The 16,520-nt window shown below is 46.8% G+C and overlaps 1 protein-coding gene across 1 annotated transcript; it reads left to right on the top strand.

Annotated features, from left to right (window-relative positions):
• The first annotated feature begins 349 nt into the window (after window positions 1-349).
• LOC147698641 (uncharacterized) lies at window positions 350-16,189 on the top strand. The gene is made up of 3 exons (XM_086936262.1): window positions 350-461; window positions 9,934-10,080; window positions 15,208-16,189. The coding sequence occupies exons 1-3, from the start codon at window positions 350-352 to the stop codon at window positions 16,008-16,010; spliced, it is 1,062 nt and encodes a 353-aa protein (XP_086792388.1). The 3' UTR covers window positions 16,011-16,189.
• Window positions 16,190-16,520: the final 331 nt, after the last annotated feature.

Below are 16,520 nucleotides of genomic sequence, written 5' to 3'. Positions count from 1 at the left end.
TGTGCATTGTGAAGGGGCCCTGAGTGACTAGAGGGTGTCAGGCCACCCAGTGAGAAAGAACTGGCAAGGTCAGCGCAACAAGGTGAAGGCTCTCCTGGTCCCTCAAAGCACGTAAGGGCCAGTTCATGCCAGTAATCCGAATTAAAGAAGTGCCTGCATGCTGCTTGGCCGGCCGCCATATGCCCCTAGGGAAGGAGAAAGAGTGAAACCTTCCTGAGCTCGTTGCCGGCATCCATAACCCTGCTTTTATACCCCCAGAAGAAGGAAAAGAGGAGTACCTGCTGCGGCAAGAGATGAGTACGCCCTTAAGATTCATCAATGGCCTGTAATTATCCTCTTACGGCCCACGATGGTGAAAAACAAAACTTACCTTGCAGCAGGAGGAGATGCCGCTATCCTGTGGGAGGTCTCCGCCATGTGCAGTCAAGTCCTGGCCATTGGTGATGGTGTCCTGCCCGCGGGTGAGGAGGCAGCCCAAGATGAGCCCGGCATTCAGCTGGTAATGGAGAGGAGCTGGCAAGGGAGAGGCCTGATGGTGCCCAAGAGGAGATGTTTTGGCAGCAGCAGGCCTAGCTCCCTGTGAGGGAAAGGACCGACAAGGAGAGAGAGAGTGGAGCCAGTGCAAGGCTGTGGAACCTCCCTGGTGGTAGTTTAGTACACAGCGCCCGGGCCTTGTAAAAGGAATTAATGGAAGGCAGCCCACGGGTGGGTGAAGTGACTCGTGGCATCAAGAGAAGCCATGTTAATGAGAGAAAGCCAAGAGGCCTGCAGCGTCTGGAAAGCTGCTGGGGCTGAGGAAATATTGCTACAGTGCCACCTAGTGGTTGCTCACCCGCACTGCACCCAGTATATCTGGAGGAATAAAGAAAGGCTGGGTTACTGGTGTTACATGGCTCCTAAGCACACAGAACTCTAGATAGCACAAGACTGGTCATCGAGGGGGGTACGGAACAACAATGGTGAAACACTGCTGAGGCCTCCACATAATGGCCATAGGTGGCTACTGTACCAAACAGTTGGGAACTGTATATTTATTTATTTATTTAATACATTTGTAAGGCGCAACACCTACCCTGAGGGTTTCCCGGAGCCTTGGATCTGTGAGCGTGAACTGAAATATTGTAAGTGCTACTGATTAAAAAGCCAAGCTTTGACTCCCTTCCGGAATTGGAGGTAGCTTGCTTCCAGATGAAGATCTAAGTGGTAGAGAGTTCCACAAAACTGGGGCCAGATAAGAGAACGAGCTTCCACCTAGACATACTCGCCTGAATCTGGGGACAACAAATTTGGCTTGTTTCATGGACCGAAGTGCTTGTGAGGGTAAATATTTCTGAACCAGCCTACATAAATAGGAAGGTGCCCCATTGGCATTAATCCTGAACATGTAACAGAGTGCTTTAAATTTCACTCTGTTTGCGGTTTTCAGCCAATGTAGTTTCTTGAGATGTTGTGAAATGCTCGTGCGCCCTGGGAGTTGGAGGAGCAGCCAAGCAGCAGCATTCTGCACAATCTGCAGATGGATAATAGTGTCTTTATTAGAACCGAGAAACAAGATATTTCCATAATCAAGTCGAGATCCTATTAGGGCCTGTATTACCATCCTGTGTGCCCCTTCAGGAAGTTGCCACAGTATCTTCCTTAACCATTTAAGGATTCCAATGCAGGTGGAGGCTGTTTTTGCGGTATGTGCACGCATTGATAATTTATCATCAAGTATAATTCCGAGATTGCGAGCCGATGATACTGCAACCGGGGTTGGGCCGATTTCAGTCGGCCAATAAGCAGGACCCCAGAGATCCTTATGATCACCAAAGATAAGTAGCTCTGTTTTTTCTCCATTGAGTTTTAGTTTATTGGAGTAAAGCCAGTCGGCCATTCTCAGGAGACCAGAGCAGAGAGGGGAAGTATCGGATTTATCAGTGGATGCTAGGGAGAACACTACTTGCGTATCGTCCGCATAGGAAAAATAATGAGACCCATGTCTTCCGCAATTTTAGCTAGTGGGGTGACATAAATATTAAATAAAAGTGGGCTCAGTATAGAGCCTTGACGTACCCCATACATGGAATTCATAATATCAGATGAGTTATTTTTGGAGAAGACCTGAAAAGTCAGGTGAGGGAGGAATTGTTCTAGCCATCTCAAGGCTTTCCCTTTGACACCTATGTCCTCCAATGTCTGAATCAGGGTGTTTTGGGAGATGGTGTCAAAAGCGGCACTCAAATCTAAAAGAATGGGTGCCGCCGTGCCCCCGCCATCTAATTCCTTACGGATAACTTCCGTAACCCCTAGTAGGGTTGATTCCGTAGATTGTCCCTTTCTAAATCCTAACTGTGAGGAATGCAGCAGATTATTATTAATGACAAAATCCGATAACTGATTATTTGCATGCTTTTCTAGAATTTTCGAACAGATAGGGAGTAATGATATTGGTCGAAAATTAGAGAAAATCTCTGGGTCACCATCTGCCTTTTTTAGCAGAGGGACTATCTTTGCATGCTTCCAGTCATCGGGTATCACAGCTTCCTCTAGCAAAGCGTTTAATAAAGATCTAATTGTACCCAGGATTGAAGAATCCAACTGCTTTAGGATGGCCGCAGGGATTGGATCCTGAGGTGAGCCTGACCTAATGCTGTTGAGTATATCTACAAAGGTCACCATATCCATGGATTGCCAACTAGTTAATGCATTCTCCCACGAGATTGCCCTGTCACCTTTCTCATTAGGGGGGGGAGTATTAACTACAGGAGTTGTATCCTCCTCATGTTTGCTAAAATGAGAATAGATCTTGGTTAATTTCTCATAAAAAAATTGGGCTATATGGTTACATTGCATAGTGGATAAAATTGGTGGTTCAGGTTGATGGGCAGCCCCTGCCAGATTTTTTAGAACTTTAAAAAGAGTGCCCGAATTGCTCTGTGCTGCTAAAATAGTAGCTTTGGTAAAATTGCCCTTAGCTATTTTGCAGGACAAATGGTAGGCATTGAGCGAATGCTTATAAGTTTCCTTATGGGCCGGGTTGTAGTTTCTTCTCCATAACCTCTCTAATTTTTTACATTTACTTTTTTCCTCACCAAATTTTTCACTAAACCAAGGAGCAGGGGGGTTACAGGATGTACGTTTACTAAGTGTAAGCGGGGTTATGGTCTGTACAGCAGTAGCTAACCAAGTGTTAATAGTTTTATAGTCACTAATTCTAAGTTCAGTAGGAGTAATGTCCAGACTAGATTGTAATAACTGTGTATTGAGATCACTAATACTTAATTTTTTCCAGTTTCTGAACCATGCTTCTGATTTGACCAAGTTCTTAGGACTGGGAGCCCAGATATAAAAATGGGTGAGAAAATGATCGGACCATAAAATAGGTGAGGCGGGTTCACAAATTATGCGATCAAAGTTAGTGAGGATCGGATCTAGTAGGTGGCCCGCTGAGTGCGTCGAACCAGTGTTCCTCAAGTGAAGGTTAAGAGCTTCTTGGTCCGAAAGGAAGTTAAGGATAGTAGGGCAACTACGATCCTCCAGGTGCAAATTAAGATCCCCAAGGATGGAGAGCATAGAAGCTTCCATTAAAAATGGAGCAATCTGCTCTAATAGAGCAGCTGCCCAACCCACAGCCGCCCCAGGTGGCCTATAGATCAGAAGATCGGAGAATGTAATTTGGGAGGTTAAGGTGAGTTTGAAAAGGCCAGCTTCGCAGTTAGCCAAATCCAAGTCTACCCACTTGTATATGGAAGACCAGCACACCGAATGGAGATGGGGTCTGTGGCCCAGAGCTGACGTGGTGGCAGTACCCAGGGGCATGAACTGGTCAAGGGGAAGAGGCTGTGTGCCACCACATCGAGAACCCCTGTCAAGGCAGCAAGAGATGGGTGTGTACCCAGAGACTGGACAGTGTGCATTTGGTTAGAGTGTAGAGGTCACCAATTGGCAAGGAAAGTCCCAGAGGAAAGAAGACAGGCCCTTGTGGTGAATACGCTCTCGCGCAAGTCAGAAGTATGGAAGCGCAAGGCATCAGTGGAGAGCGCCCCAGAGAATGAAGAAAGGGTATGAGGTCAGAGAGACATCGAGGGCTGCGTCTGGAGATCGAACAGCACGGGCATGAGTGAGGGCCCTGCAATTAAGAGGACCAAGGTTGTCACAGGGTGTGACAGATTCTGCAAAGCCTGCCTGAGTAGAGGGTGAAGAGAGTGCCACGACAGCGTAGCCTTGATAGGCAAGGAGGGCATGCTCAAGTGAAGAAGAGACCTGTGAGAGGTTGACTAAGAGACCTGTGAGAGGTCAGCGAACAGACCTGTGAGAGGTCGGGAAGAGATCTGTGAGAAGTCAACAGACAGACTGTTGAGAGGTCAATGAATTGAAGAAGACCTGTGAGAGGTTGATGAAGAGATCTGTGAGATGTCGATGAAGTAGAAGACCTGTGAGAGGTCAATGAAGCTCACTATGAGAGGACAGTGAAGAGACCTGTGAGAGGTCAATGGGAAGGCCAGTGAGAAGCCCATAAAGATAAGGACTGGGAACGGCCCAACAAGAAGACCTTTGAGAGGTTGTGAAAAGAATCAGGTCATGACGAGAGTTCTGGTCAGTAGATGAGGAGAAGGCCCAATCCTAGGGGTAGGACGTGGCCAGGTTGACCCATGTGAAGTGCACGCCACAGGGAGAGGCCTGGTCAAAAGAAAGAAGAGTAAAGCATGATGGCCCCAGACAATGTCCTGAAGAAGATGAAAGTATAGAAGTGGCACAAGGTCATATGTTTAAATTAAATGGAAGAATAAATATGGAATAGAAAAGTTTGGCCTGAGGCCACAGCACTAGAGTATGAAGACAAAGAAGAAGCGAATGGTTGTAATAGAGACCTGGCATGCTGCTAAGTACAAAACAAAAAATGTGAGTGTTATTGAAATCAAGTGCATCTCCAAGTACATCTAAGGAGCCTTGGACATCTAGAGTGGAGCACTGTAACTAAGAAACCCTCAGAGGTCAATGAGGCATCTTTGGAGCCATGAGCGGCTGGCCACCCAGATACCATCAGTTAGACAAGTGAACCTGAAGCCTGTGGAAGAGAGCAAGTTGAACCATTTGGACCATCCATCTTTGGGGTTGCATATGAGACTGGGTTGTGGTTCTGTTTTTATTTTCTGAGTGATTTTGGTCATGGTACCTAAAAGAGGATCTGGGCAATCCACACTGGAATTTGGCAATCCAGGGGTAAGGGCCTCAGGGATTTCCGGTGAGAGAGGAATCCCAACACGAGAGATAGGTTGGCATCAGCTGCCCAGCAGGTAACAGGAAGCACAAAGGTAGTGGTTGGAGTCTGGCAACCCAAAGGCCACCCTGTCAATGCAGGAGCACCAGGGTCAGGATGGCAGGAGTACCTCGTGAGGCGGAGCAAGTGACTTGAAGGTGGGGCTTTTAGCAATCCTCCATGGGCCTACAGCATGGTGTTGGAGAGACACGGCGTAGTCCACACAGTCCCGTGGAAACCCGTTGAAAAGGACCTCGGGGACTCCCATGAGAGGGGAATACTGGTAAGAGAGGGGAATCCTGGTGAAAGAAGGAAGCTGGTAGTTGCTCCACCATCGTCAGGCAGCTGGAAACACAGCAGCATCTGAGGTAGAATCTTCGACAGAAGCCGGTATGTCATCTGTCTTTGGAGGATTGATAGACACTGAACCAGGGCACCTCTGAAGATGTGTCAACAGCAATTTTCACTATTGCTCCACATGAACCCTCACAGCGAACATTGTAAATAGACTTCCACACAGTGAGACCAGGTGGGACAGGACCTACAGTGCCCAGATATACTGTAACAACTTGGACGGGTGATCGAGAAATCCGGACTTCATTAACATTGCCATACGTGCCCGAGTAGTCTGGTTAAAATTAAGCATGGGCGGAAAATCCGTTCCGCTCGCGGATTTTGCGGATTTTCGGGAAATTCGCAATCCGCGAGATTCGCGAATCTCCCGCAAAATCCGCAAATCCGCGAGCAGCGGATTTTGCTCGCACTGCTCGCACTGTTTGCGTGAGTTCGCGCCCCGCGAATAAGTGCAAAATTGCAGAAATACGATCTTAGCAAAACTGAAAGTAACTACTTACCAGGTTCAAAAGTTCAGGCTCATCATTAGTAGCCATTTCCTGTAGTGCTTCCTGAGGGGCCCCTCCAGAGTTCAGTTGCCAGTTGAAACTATTATGTGACCCTGCTCTGAACCTCAGAATAGTTACACATATGCCACAAAGGTCCTGAATTACAGCTAAGGGAGACAAGCAGGAGCCAGGCTGGAAGTTAAAATCCATTAATCAGCCCCTAATTCATTATTGTCAGTTGGGGCAGGGCAGGTGTTGTAACTAATTTTGCAACAATGAAAGCACTTAGCAAGTGCAAAAGATCACTAATCAGGGCGCACTAAGGAAGCAGGTGCCAGCTAAAAAAATATTCTGTGACACATTAATCAGCCCCAAATTAATTCAGGTCACTTGAGGCAGGGAAGGTGTGCTTTGCTTTGCCGAAAATAATGTACACTGGACAACCAGAGGGTGTGGTGATGAAACAGAGGGTGACATGGGTGGGCCAGAGGGTGGCATGAGTAGTCAGAGAGTGGCAGTGGTGACAGAGAGTGGCAGTGATGAAGAAGAGTGTCCCAAACAGGCTGGACACGTAGAAACAACAAGTTCGCAAAACTTGCGACCCGACAGGTAAGTTCGCAAATTGCGAAATTGTAAAAACCCTCGCGAACTGGCAGAAACACGGGCGAACACAAAAAAAAAATCCGCAAATTCGCGGGAATTCGCGGATTTTGCGGATTGCGAGTTCGCAAATCCACAAAATTCGCGAACGCGAGATCCGCAAAATTCGCCCATGCTTAGTTAAAATGACGAAGGCATGCCGCATTGCCTAGTGCTACCAGCTGCACCTGTCCACGTATCCTGTACGGCCAGCATCTTCAATGGACTCAGTGGCGTTGTTGTTTTTGTCAGTTTGCTCTCTCCCACAAGGTGGACTTGTTGTCCTAGTTTTATAAAGGTTTGGCAGGGATGCAGTAACCGGTTGGTCATGTTCTAGTGATCCTAATGAATGTATTTCCACCAGCCACTACTAGAGAGCTGGCTTGCACACGCACCCCAAACCCATCCTCCACAGGTCATGTGACCTTGCCAATAAAAGAGGCCTTGCACACTTGTCCTGGGCCAGTTCGAGATACTATACCACTGTGTATGTGTGGTCATTATATATGCATGGGGGCCCAGGGCCACAACCCTTACAATGCCCAGCAAGGGTTGCAGTTGTTAGGTGAGGAGAGTGGTCTTAAGGGACACGAAGAATAGATAAAAATGAGGATGAACATATTATTAACCATGGATCGCATTGGAATCTCTGCTTAGGCAGGCATACATTAAAGGTACATTGCACAGGACAATATGCTAGCAAAGAAAAATGATCCATCCCGTGCCACTCATATTAGGTGTCCTGTGAACATATCCAAAATGTCTGTTAAGGGCACTTTCAACAACCAATGCCTGAAAGGGCTCTCCCAAAGCCTATTTTTAAGTGTTTTCGTTTTTTCTGTCAAGTCTTAATTTTGTGTGCCAGCTAAAGCTACATTTGTGTCAGACCTAAAAATAGCGGGAATGGAACAAGTGGGCGGTGATTTGTGTCCCTACATCTTGCATTTGATTTTCAGGTCTGAACTACAAGCATTTTGCGTTTAAAGATTCTTAAACTTGAAACTTCTAACTCTTCTTTTTTCATCGAGAGCTAAGCCAGGGAGCAGAAAGAATATCAATGCAGCTCAGCCCGGGTTATGACTCCCCTTTGAAGCGCGCTCTCGCGTCTTCGCTTTTGATAGAAGGATTTCTTTCTAATATCCGTCGCAAGATGGTGTTATGGTGTTCTCTGTACGCTTTCCACAGTCTGTATTTGTGCCAGGCCCCTGCTCTCCCTTGTGAGTTATGCGCTCGTGCATTTCCAAGGTCTGTTCCTTCAGAGGGACAAGGAACATTTGTTTCAGCGTCACGGCTCTCGGTTTCAAAGCGCCTGGAGCTGCGTCAGGCGGCGTCTCTCAGAAGCACAAATCCTCTTTTCCTCGCACGCGGCTTTCAACACATTTATCACTGCTAATGTTTGGATGACGCAGCGCAGGCCTTCTCTATGACACTCGCTCCTCTCTTTCAGAATCCAATGAACTTCAAATAGGATTGTACGTGGCTTTGTCGAGCGTCGCTCTCCACTTACAGCAGCTTCAAGGAGCATTGCCCTATCGTGCCTTTCAGGCCTTGCTTCTGGCTACAAAATGCAACACCTGCGCGCGTGCAAATACATAACACGTATGCAACATTCTCGAAGAGCTCATCAGCCAGTACACAAAATATCATGTGTATAAAATAATGACAGCAAAGTACAAAATCCAATATGGAAGGATTGATCTTAGATTATATTACAAAAATCGATTTTACATAATCTATTGATTATTATATTAAAGAGTGGTATACTACAGCACATGTTCATGACGGTAATTTAAGTATTAACGCATAATACAAACTAAAATAGTGCTATCAATCAATGAGCATTAGCACAGCTACCTCAGCAAAGGTGTCCCGGCGCTAATGCGAACTGACAGAAAAAGAGATCAGTGCCTGGATGCTTCGCTTGGGAGAAGAGCCCTGGGCCTCATTTATGAAAAGTGACGCATCGCTGCGGGAAAACAGCGATGCGTCACTTTTCAGTGCGCACTCCTTGCGACACCAATGATGCGTCATATTTAATGTATGACGCATCATGTCGCAAGGACTTACAGATACGTCAGTATTTCTGATGCATCTGTAAGCGCAAAAGTGACGCATTGCTGGAGTGTGTCACAAAAGCGACGCATCTCCAGCAATGCGTCCTTTCACATGGGGAGTGCCCCATGTGAAAGGGCTTGCGTCAGTCTTACGCCTGCTGTGAGGCAGGCGCAAGATTTTGACGCAACCGCATCCTAAAAGTGACGCAGTGAAATCTCATAGATTTCACTGCGTCACTATTACGAGGCTTTTTGCGGGGGAACGCCCCCTCTGCATACATTATACCTGACGCAGGTATAATGTGGCGCAGGGGTTTAAAAAGTGACGCATCTACCTAGATGCGTCACTTTTTAAATATGGCGCAACAAGGCGCATGTTTTACACCACAGATGCGTCACAAAAAGTGACGCATCCGCAGCGCAAAACTGACGCAAGGCCTCATAAATGAGGCCCCATGGGCCTCATTTATGAAAAGTGACGCATCCTTGCGGAAACGCAAGGGTGCGTCACTTTTCCGTACGACACGCTGCGCCAGAAACTTGCGGCGCGGAAGCGTCATATCTACGGAATGACGCACCGTGCCGCAAGCGGAGGCGCAAGGCGGGGAAAAGTCACGCAGACGCGGCCGTCCTGACGTAGCGAAAAGACAAGCAAGTGCGGTAAAAATGCCGTAAGTCGCATTTGCGGAACGGCGCACGTGTACGCATCGCTGCGTCACTTTTACGTTGCGTCAGAATCCGGAAAACGCCAAAAACACGCGCATCTATCACCTAATTCTCCCGCAAATGGAAAAAATTGCCACCATGGAGCCTGAAGGACAGAGCAGCAGCCAAGGAAACCTGCCACATGGCAGCCAGGATGCCCAGCCTGCAACACAGGGAGAAACTCTTGGAAAGAGGAAGCGCAAAACAAATTTCAGTGCTGAGGAGAATGATACACTGATAAGTGAGGTAACAGACCACCAGCACCAGCTGTTTGCCAGTTCCAAATTGCCACTAGCCAAAAAAGAGGCCATTTGGCTGGACATATTGACCAAGGTGAACAGTGTGGGCCAATCTAGGCGGACAGTCATTGACCTAAAAAAACGGTGGAATGATATCAAGCGCCGCACTAAAGAAAAAATGGCCAAAAACCGGAAAGACTCTGGGCTTACAGGAGGAGGCAGCCCAGCACAACAAGAAGAGCTGGATGACCTTGAGGAGCGGGTTGCAGCGGTCATCCCAGAGGAGTTGGTCGTTGGAATCTCAGGGCAGGACAGTGCACTGCATGAGGAACTGGAAGAGACACAGGAAGACACACAGGGTAAGTCCCTACAAGGGGAAATGTGCAAATAAGGTAATGTTGTGCTGTGCAGAAAGTAAGGTGGGTGGTTCAATTACTGACGTGTTGTGGAAAGCAGGGTCTACAAAATGTATTGTACCACGGACATGCACATGTTACATTTGGGAAACAGCTACCCCTGTGCAAGTAAACCTATATGTCCAAAGTGAAGTCCCAGCCCACTGCTGCACCTGACAAGTGCCACACGCAGGTGCAAAGATATAACTACCCTCCTGAAAAGAAAATCACACAACATCCTGCAACAGACCGAGTGTCACACTTGTATGACTTGGACTGCTACCACTGTGCTGGCAGGATGTAATTTTGTTCATGTAGTGGTGCCACAATGTGCCACACCCACAATAATAGGCCACAGACAGCCATCTAACATAGTACAACATATCATGTCAATGCATCATTACCACATTAAAGTGTCAGAAAGCGCACTTCCAGGGCTGTTGCTAAGGGTATACCCAGAAACATCTATGTCCAATTGACAATGTACAATAGGAACATCAAAATGTAACTATCATGCTGCGCAACAAAGATATGCATACACAGAGTCTGTGTAAGGCATGCAAACCTGAATTAAAACGTAATCTCCCCTCCATGATAAAAACAACATATCTCTTTTGCATTCAAGTGGACACATAGAAAGGTTAAAAATCTGTTCATGACTGCATCATGCACAAATGTGTCCTTTCCATGCACACAAACACTGATCCCCTGCACAGCTGGACCCCCTGCAACATGGTGCAAGTCTGCCTGGGTTGGCGCATGCCAAGCATTGTGTACCTGTGTTGTTGCGAAGGACAGGTGTGCTGCTGAGTATGGCCATGGGCCTGGTCACGATAATGTAGTTGTCGTAGTACATGGTCAACCTTGGCACATTAGAGTGCCTGCTCATTCTGAGTGTACCAGTGTATGGGTTAACAATGCCTCTTTGATGATTGTCGTGCTGCCACATGCAGGTGACACAGAAGTTGTCAGTGACAGTGATGGTGATGTCTGTAGCAGAGTTATGTCCTGGCAGGTGAGGTGGCATACAGGGTTGAAGGTGAGGAGGTACCTGACATTGTATACTTGCAGTGTTCAAGAGGAATAAACCTTTGTTCACAGTGTGTACCTGAGGCAGTCAAATGCAAACAGCGTACAGTATGGTAGCCGTTGTGTCATGCAATGACCATTTCAATGTATGCTGCACAATGTCAACTATGCAATGCATGTGTTCCAAAATAATATATACAAATTCTACTTCTTTGTGACACAATTTTGTTGTGATTGAAGTCATACATGTGGTAATGTGTCACTATGTGAAAAAAATAAATATTTACAAATGTGAAAGAGTAATAAAAATGTTGTGCATTTATGTGTCAAACAATAACAATTGGTAGTGTCATGGGGGATAAATGTCTGAACTATTATTTGGATAGGTGTACATCATGAGAAATATGGGGTAACATCACAGATTATGAACCAATGCTGTGTACTTAATTTTTGGCTATGATAAATGGTGTGTGCAGCACTCACAAATCTGACTCCATTGTGTGTGTTGTGGTTGTTCATAAAGGTATTGAATGCTTCAGGTCTGGGTGTGTGGTGACAAGGAAACTCAATCCATGTACTCACTGAACTTTGAACAGTGTATTTAAAGTCTCCGCTGTGAAACACATACTCTACAGTTGCAACATGCCAAGTATGAACAATGAATGAAATGGAATGTCATGACACGGCATGTTTTGGTATAATGTATGTGCCTTTTTGTACAAGAGTGTCACACCTGTTGTCCATGGGGGCACAATGTCAAACATTGGCAATTGTGGAGGGAGAGCTGTGAGTTAACAAATGCAGGACAGAACAATCAATGTCTCATGGTTGCAGGGATGTGTGTGTGAGTGTGTGCAGCAAAACATATAGAGGCCCATTCACAGAATGAACTCAAGACTCAATTCTAATCTTACTACTATATAGTAATTCACAGCATGCACTTACTACTTTTTCACATTCACACAATGAACTTAATACTTTTGGCATTCACAGAAGTAACGATTTTGCCTAAAGTGTCTCTGAAGACAGACTTAAGATAGAGTAAAGGCAAAATCCTAACTCCTGTGAATACCAAAAGTACTAAGTTCATTATGTGAATGCCCAAAGTACTAAGGGCCTTATTTATGAAGGCCTTGCGCCGCCGGTGCGTCACTTTTTCCCATGTAAAAAGTGACGCACCGGCGGCGCAAGGCCTTCATAAATAAGGCCCTAAGTGTATTCTATCAACACCAAAAAAGTATCAAGTTTACTATTGAGTTTCAAGTTTGTTTTGTAAATCTGGAACACATTGAGGGAAGTCACGACTCAAAGATGTGTCCCAGTTCTCTGCAGCCTATGCAACCCTGCCTTTGTGTCACGTGAAAGGAATCCGCCAGCCAGGCTCACTACTCTGAGTCAATCACAATGCTGTGAAGTGTTGGTGTCACTTGTAATAGTAAGTGGGACAATACATGCTGGAATGTTGGCCATGTTTGCCATGGATCCAGAAATCCAGCCTGTATACCTAACATGGAAGTGGGTATTACTGCTCTGGTCATCATAAGTGGTACCTGAGTCACCTTGGCAATATGCACATGAGCCACATTATGTAATATGGCCCCTACCCACCCTCCCATGCCATGATGACACATAGCATTATCACATCAGTCACTCATCCCTTCGGTCTCCATAATAAGTCATTTCAGTTCTCTCATCTGAGCCCACAATCCACATATGGTCTATGAACTACCACTAAGGCCACCACCCCTGTGTTCATGTGTTCCGTCATCACTGAATATTGTAAGTCGCAATTAGCCTACTCCATGTCAGCCGCTGTGCAAGCCCACAGCAGACGGATGTACATGGTGTGCTGAAGCCACGCCTATGGGAAGTCCAAATGTGCCCATCTGGGTCTCAAATGCAATCATTTCCAGCAGCAACTGATATACAGTCATTCACTGATGCAGCTCAGCCAGCCTCCATGCACTTATACATGGAAAACATTTGAGAATGACAACAGGCCTTTCCAAACATGACCCACAGACATTGCACATGCCTACACTGCTGACAAACCTCTAACACCTATACAGATCAACAAGAGAGAGAGGACTAGATAAGCTAGCCTGTATCCCCAGTATTATATATATCAATCAATAAAGGCTAGCTAGTTTAAGGGAAATATTTTCGGAGACTCAGGTACGTCAGCAGTAACAATATGTGGAAAAAAACACTGTTTTCCTTTGAAAGCCCTCACCCACCGACCTAGTCGGTGGCATGCTTCATCATCGGGCCCACCACAGTGGCACCGAATGTGCCCCGGGTGTGCTTCAACGCCAGGTGACTGCGGAGCTGGTATTTTGCTGAGTGTGCAGTGAAGGGGTGTGAAGGTGAGAAATTAAAATGCTATCCAGGAGGTCCCAGCACCCGAGGGTTTAGCAATATTTAATAAACTGGGCCTCTGTTAGCAGGTTAAAAAGGCAATAGGACGTTTTAAGGGAGAGTTAACAGAGGCCCAGTTTATTAAATATTGCTAAACCCTCGGGTGCTGGGACCTCCTGGATAGCATTTTAATTCAGCATTGGAATTAAGTGCATTTGAAGGCGAAGGTTGTCAGTCTGATCCTTGAACCTCTTGGTGGGGTGCTGAATGCAAGAGGGACCATCTATGTGTCTGACCCCTGTCAACATCAACAGGGCTGCCTCAGCACCATATGAAACCAAACACAGCCTCAACATTGTATCCATTGCTGATGACAGACTACTCATACTCTCTCACACCTAAGACTACACCAACTAAACACATGAAAAACAGTGAGGAATGCAGTACGTCCCAGTCTGCATCAACCACAGCTGCATGTAATCAAAATCAGAGAATACCGAATTCTGTGTCCTTGGAACAACTCCTTCAGCATGTGAAAACACATGTTGCATCTACCACTCTGATGGGAAGGGGCTGCCACTAACGCTCAAAGAGATACGTCTTGATGAGTCCTCTGAATGGGAGTAGGTCCTGGGTGTGCCGTAGATGGCCTGGGAGTGCAAGGTCTTGGCGGTGAGGTAGGACAGGGAACTGCTGCTGGAGGTTGGTCATCAGATGCGGTGGACAGCGGTGAGGGGTAGGCTGGTGGAGTGGACGTGGCGTGTGGGGGTGTAGAAGGTGAGTCTGCTGCACATGTAGGGTTGCCTGGCTTAATGGAGTGCATTGTGTGTCTGGTTGTGGAGCTTCAAGCTGATCCACTTGCTGATGGGGAACCAGTGTAGGTCTCACATTTGGGGGATGATGTTGCTGCGGTGGGGGACGTTGACAATCAATGAGCCGTAAGTGCATTGGATGTGTTGCAGTAGTAGTAGGTCCATTTCAGGGAATCCTGCCTACAGTGCATTGCAGTAGTCCAGTCTGCTGGTGCTCAGGGCCTGTGTCACAGTTATTGTTGTCTGGGGTGGGGATCCACTTGTGGATCCTGCATAGCATGTGGAAGCAGTTGTAGCATGAGGGGAAGATGGCGTTGACCTGCTCAGACATGGAGAGGGAGGAGTACTGGAAGTATTGTAAGTTGCGTGTATGGTCAGTGAGTGTTGTTGCTGTTCCCAGTGTGGTTGCGCGACAGGAGTAGTCCCAGGCTCAGGGTGTGGGTCCGAGGATGATGACCTGTGTCATCTCCAAGTACAGTTTCACACTGCTGCTCCTCATCCAGTTGGTGAGGGACTTCATACCCACGTGGAGGTTTGTTCATGGTGTGTGTGGGTCCCTGGTGATGGAGTGCAAAATGCCACATGCACTTCCCACTGTGCTGGAATGTGTCCCCAATACACCCCAACTAAACAGACATCAGGACATGCACTCAAGTAGAATGTTGCAAGTGTGCAAGCACTGTCTGCCCATGTGCCATGTTTTTTTGTAAAGTTCGTATCCATCAAATGATTAATGCCATGTCACTTTTTGTACACATGAGTGATGATGTGTCGCTTGAGCTTTGACATGTTGAAACACAGCAAAGTCAAAAATGGTAGATGACTCTAAATTGTGCATTTGTACACCACATGTCAGACATGATCATAAACCTACATCTACTTTTGATTTCAGGCCATGGTACACCTAATCTGGAGCTGGAAGCCATGTTTGAAACGGACAATGAGGGTGGTGAAAGTGTAACCAGTATGGGCCCAGAAATCATCCAGGACATAATCCAATCACTACAAACTCCCCCTCCACCCACAAGAAGGCAAAGCAGCCCAGTGGGATCTCCGGTTGGCCAACAGGGAAGCACTCCTATGCCACCTCCCACAACATCTGTGCCTCACCAGTCGCCAAACACACTAAATACATTTGAACAGCGTGTAGTGGATGTGCAGAGTCAGTTGGCACAGGAGGTGCGTAAGGGCATTGAGAGCATGGCAGGGACCCTAGAGGGAGTGCTCCGGTGCCTAACCTCAAATCCTGCCAGTGCGGAAACTGGTAGCACCACTGAAGCACCACCACGCACTTTGTTTGACGCCATGACAGAAATTTCAGAAGTCATGCAGCAGAGACACAGACTAATGCCCACCACAAGTGCCAGCTCTGAGGTGGCCAGCACTCTGAAGGAAATACAGGACACCCTCAAGCAAATGACAGCCAAACAGGATGAATACCTCACTAAATTGGCTGACTATCAACGAGATGTGACAGCTGTGCTTGAGAGCCAGCAAATAATGCTGAATGCATTTATGCGGTACCTGATGGGCATTGAACATGTCCCAGGTCAAACACCATCGACATCTGCAGTCCATGAAGTGGCTATGCCTACTGTGTCGACTGCCCCACTGGTCACACCATCAGCTGTGACAAACCCATCTGATGAAGATGAATCAGAAGATTTCCCAGTCCTCCGCAGAACAATGCGTTAGAAGCACATATTGTCAGTGTTATATCTTTGTAATGATGTAATGTTCTATGGTCTCTGTGCTCACAGGATTCCAGAGTGTGGAATCCAGGGGGCAGTACACAGATAAACAGTTACTGTGAGAGTTGGTCCTTGGATCTCCCTGTGGTTGTTACTTTGAATAAACTACATTTTCTTCTACAATCCACTGTACTTCAAGTCATTACAGTCATGAGTCGGATTTTCCTTCACGAGCAATTGTTGTCATCACAAACTACATGTTCCACAAACCCTGTGATCTGGGTGGAGTACATAAGGGTGGAACCTACGGAGAAAGACGTAGGATTAATTTTGTACCTGACCCGTAGGTGGAGTAGGAGGTTCATCCTTGGGAGTGCGTGTTCCTTGTGTTTCCTTGTCTTGGTCCTCTCTCCTGCTCCATGACAAACAGCATCAAGAGGTCCCTCCTAGACGCCACAGCAAAATCCACACAATCCTCAAAGTCGGTCACACTGCCAATCCATAGACAATATAC

This window comes from Lissotriton vulgaris, chromosome 8 (genome assembly GCF_964263255.1).
Source record: "Lissotriton vulgaris chromosome 8, aLisVul1.2, whole genome shotgun sequence".
NCBI classification, from domain to species: Eukaryota; Metazoa; Chordata; class Amphibia; order Caudata; family Salamandridae; genus Lissotriton; species Lissotriton vulgaris.
Note: the sequence above shows the minus strand (reverse complement) of the source record. Positions and strands in the feature narration are given on the sequence as shown.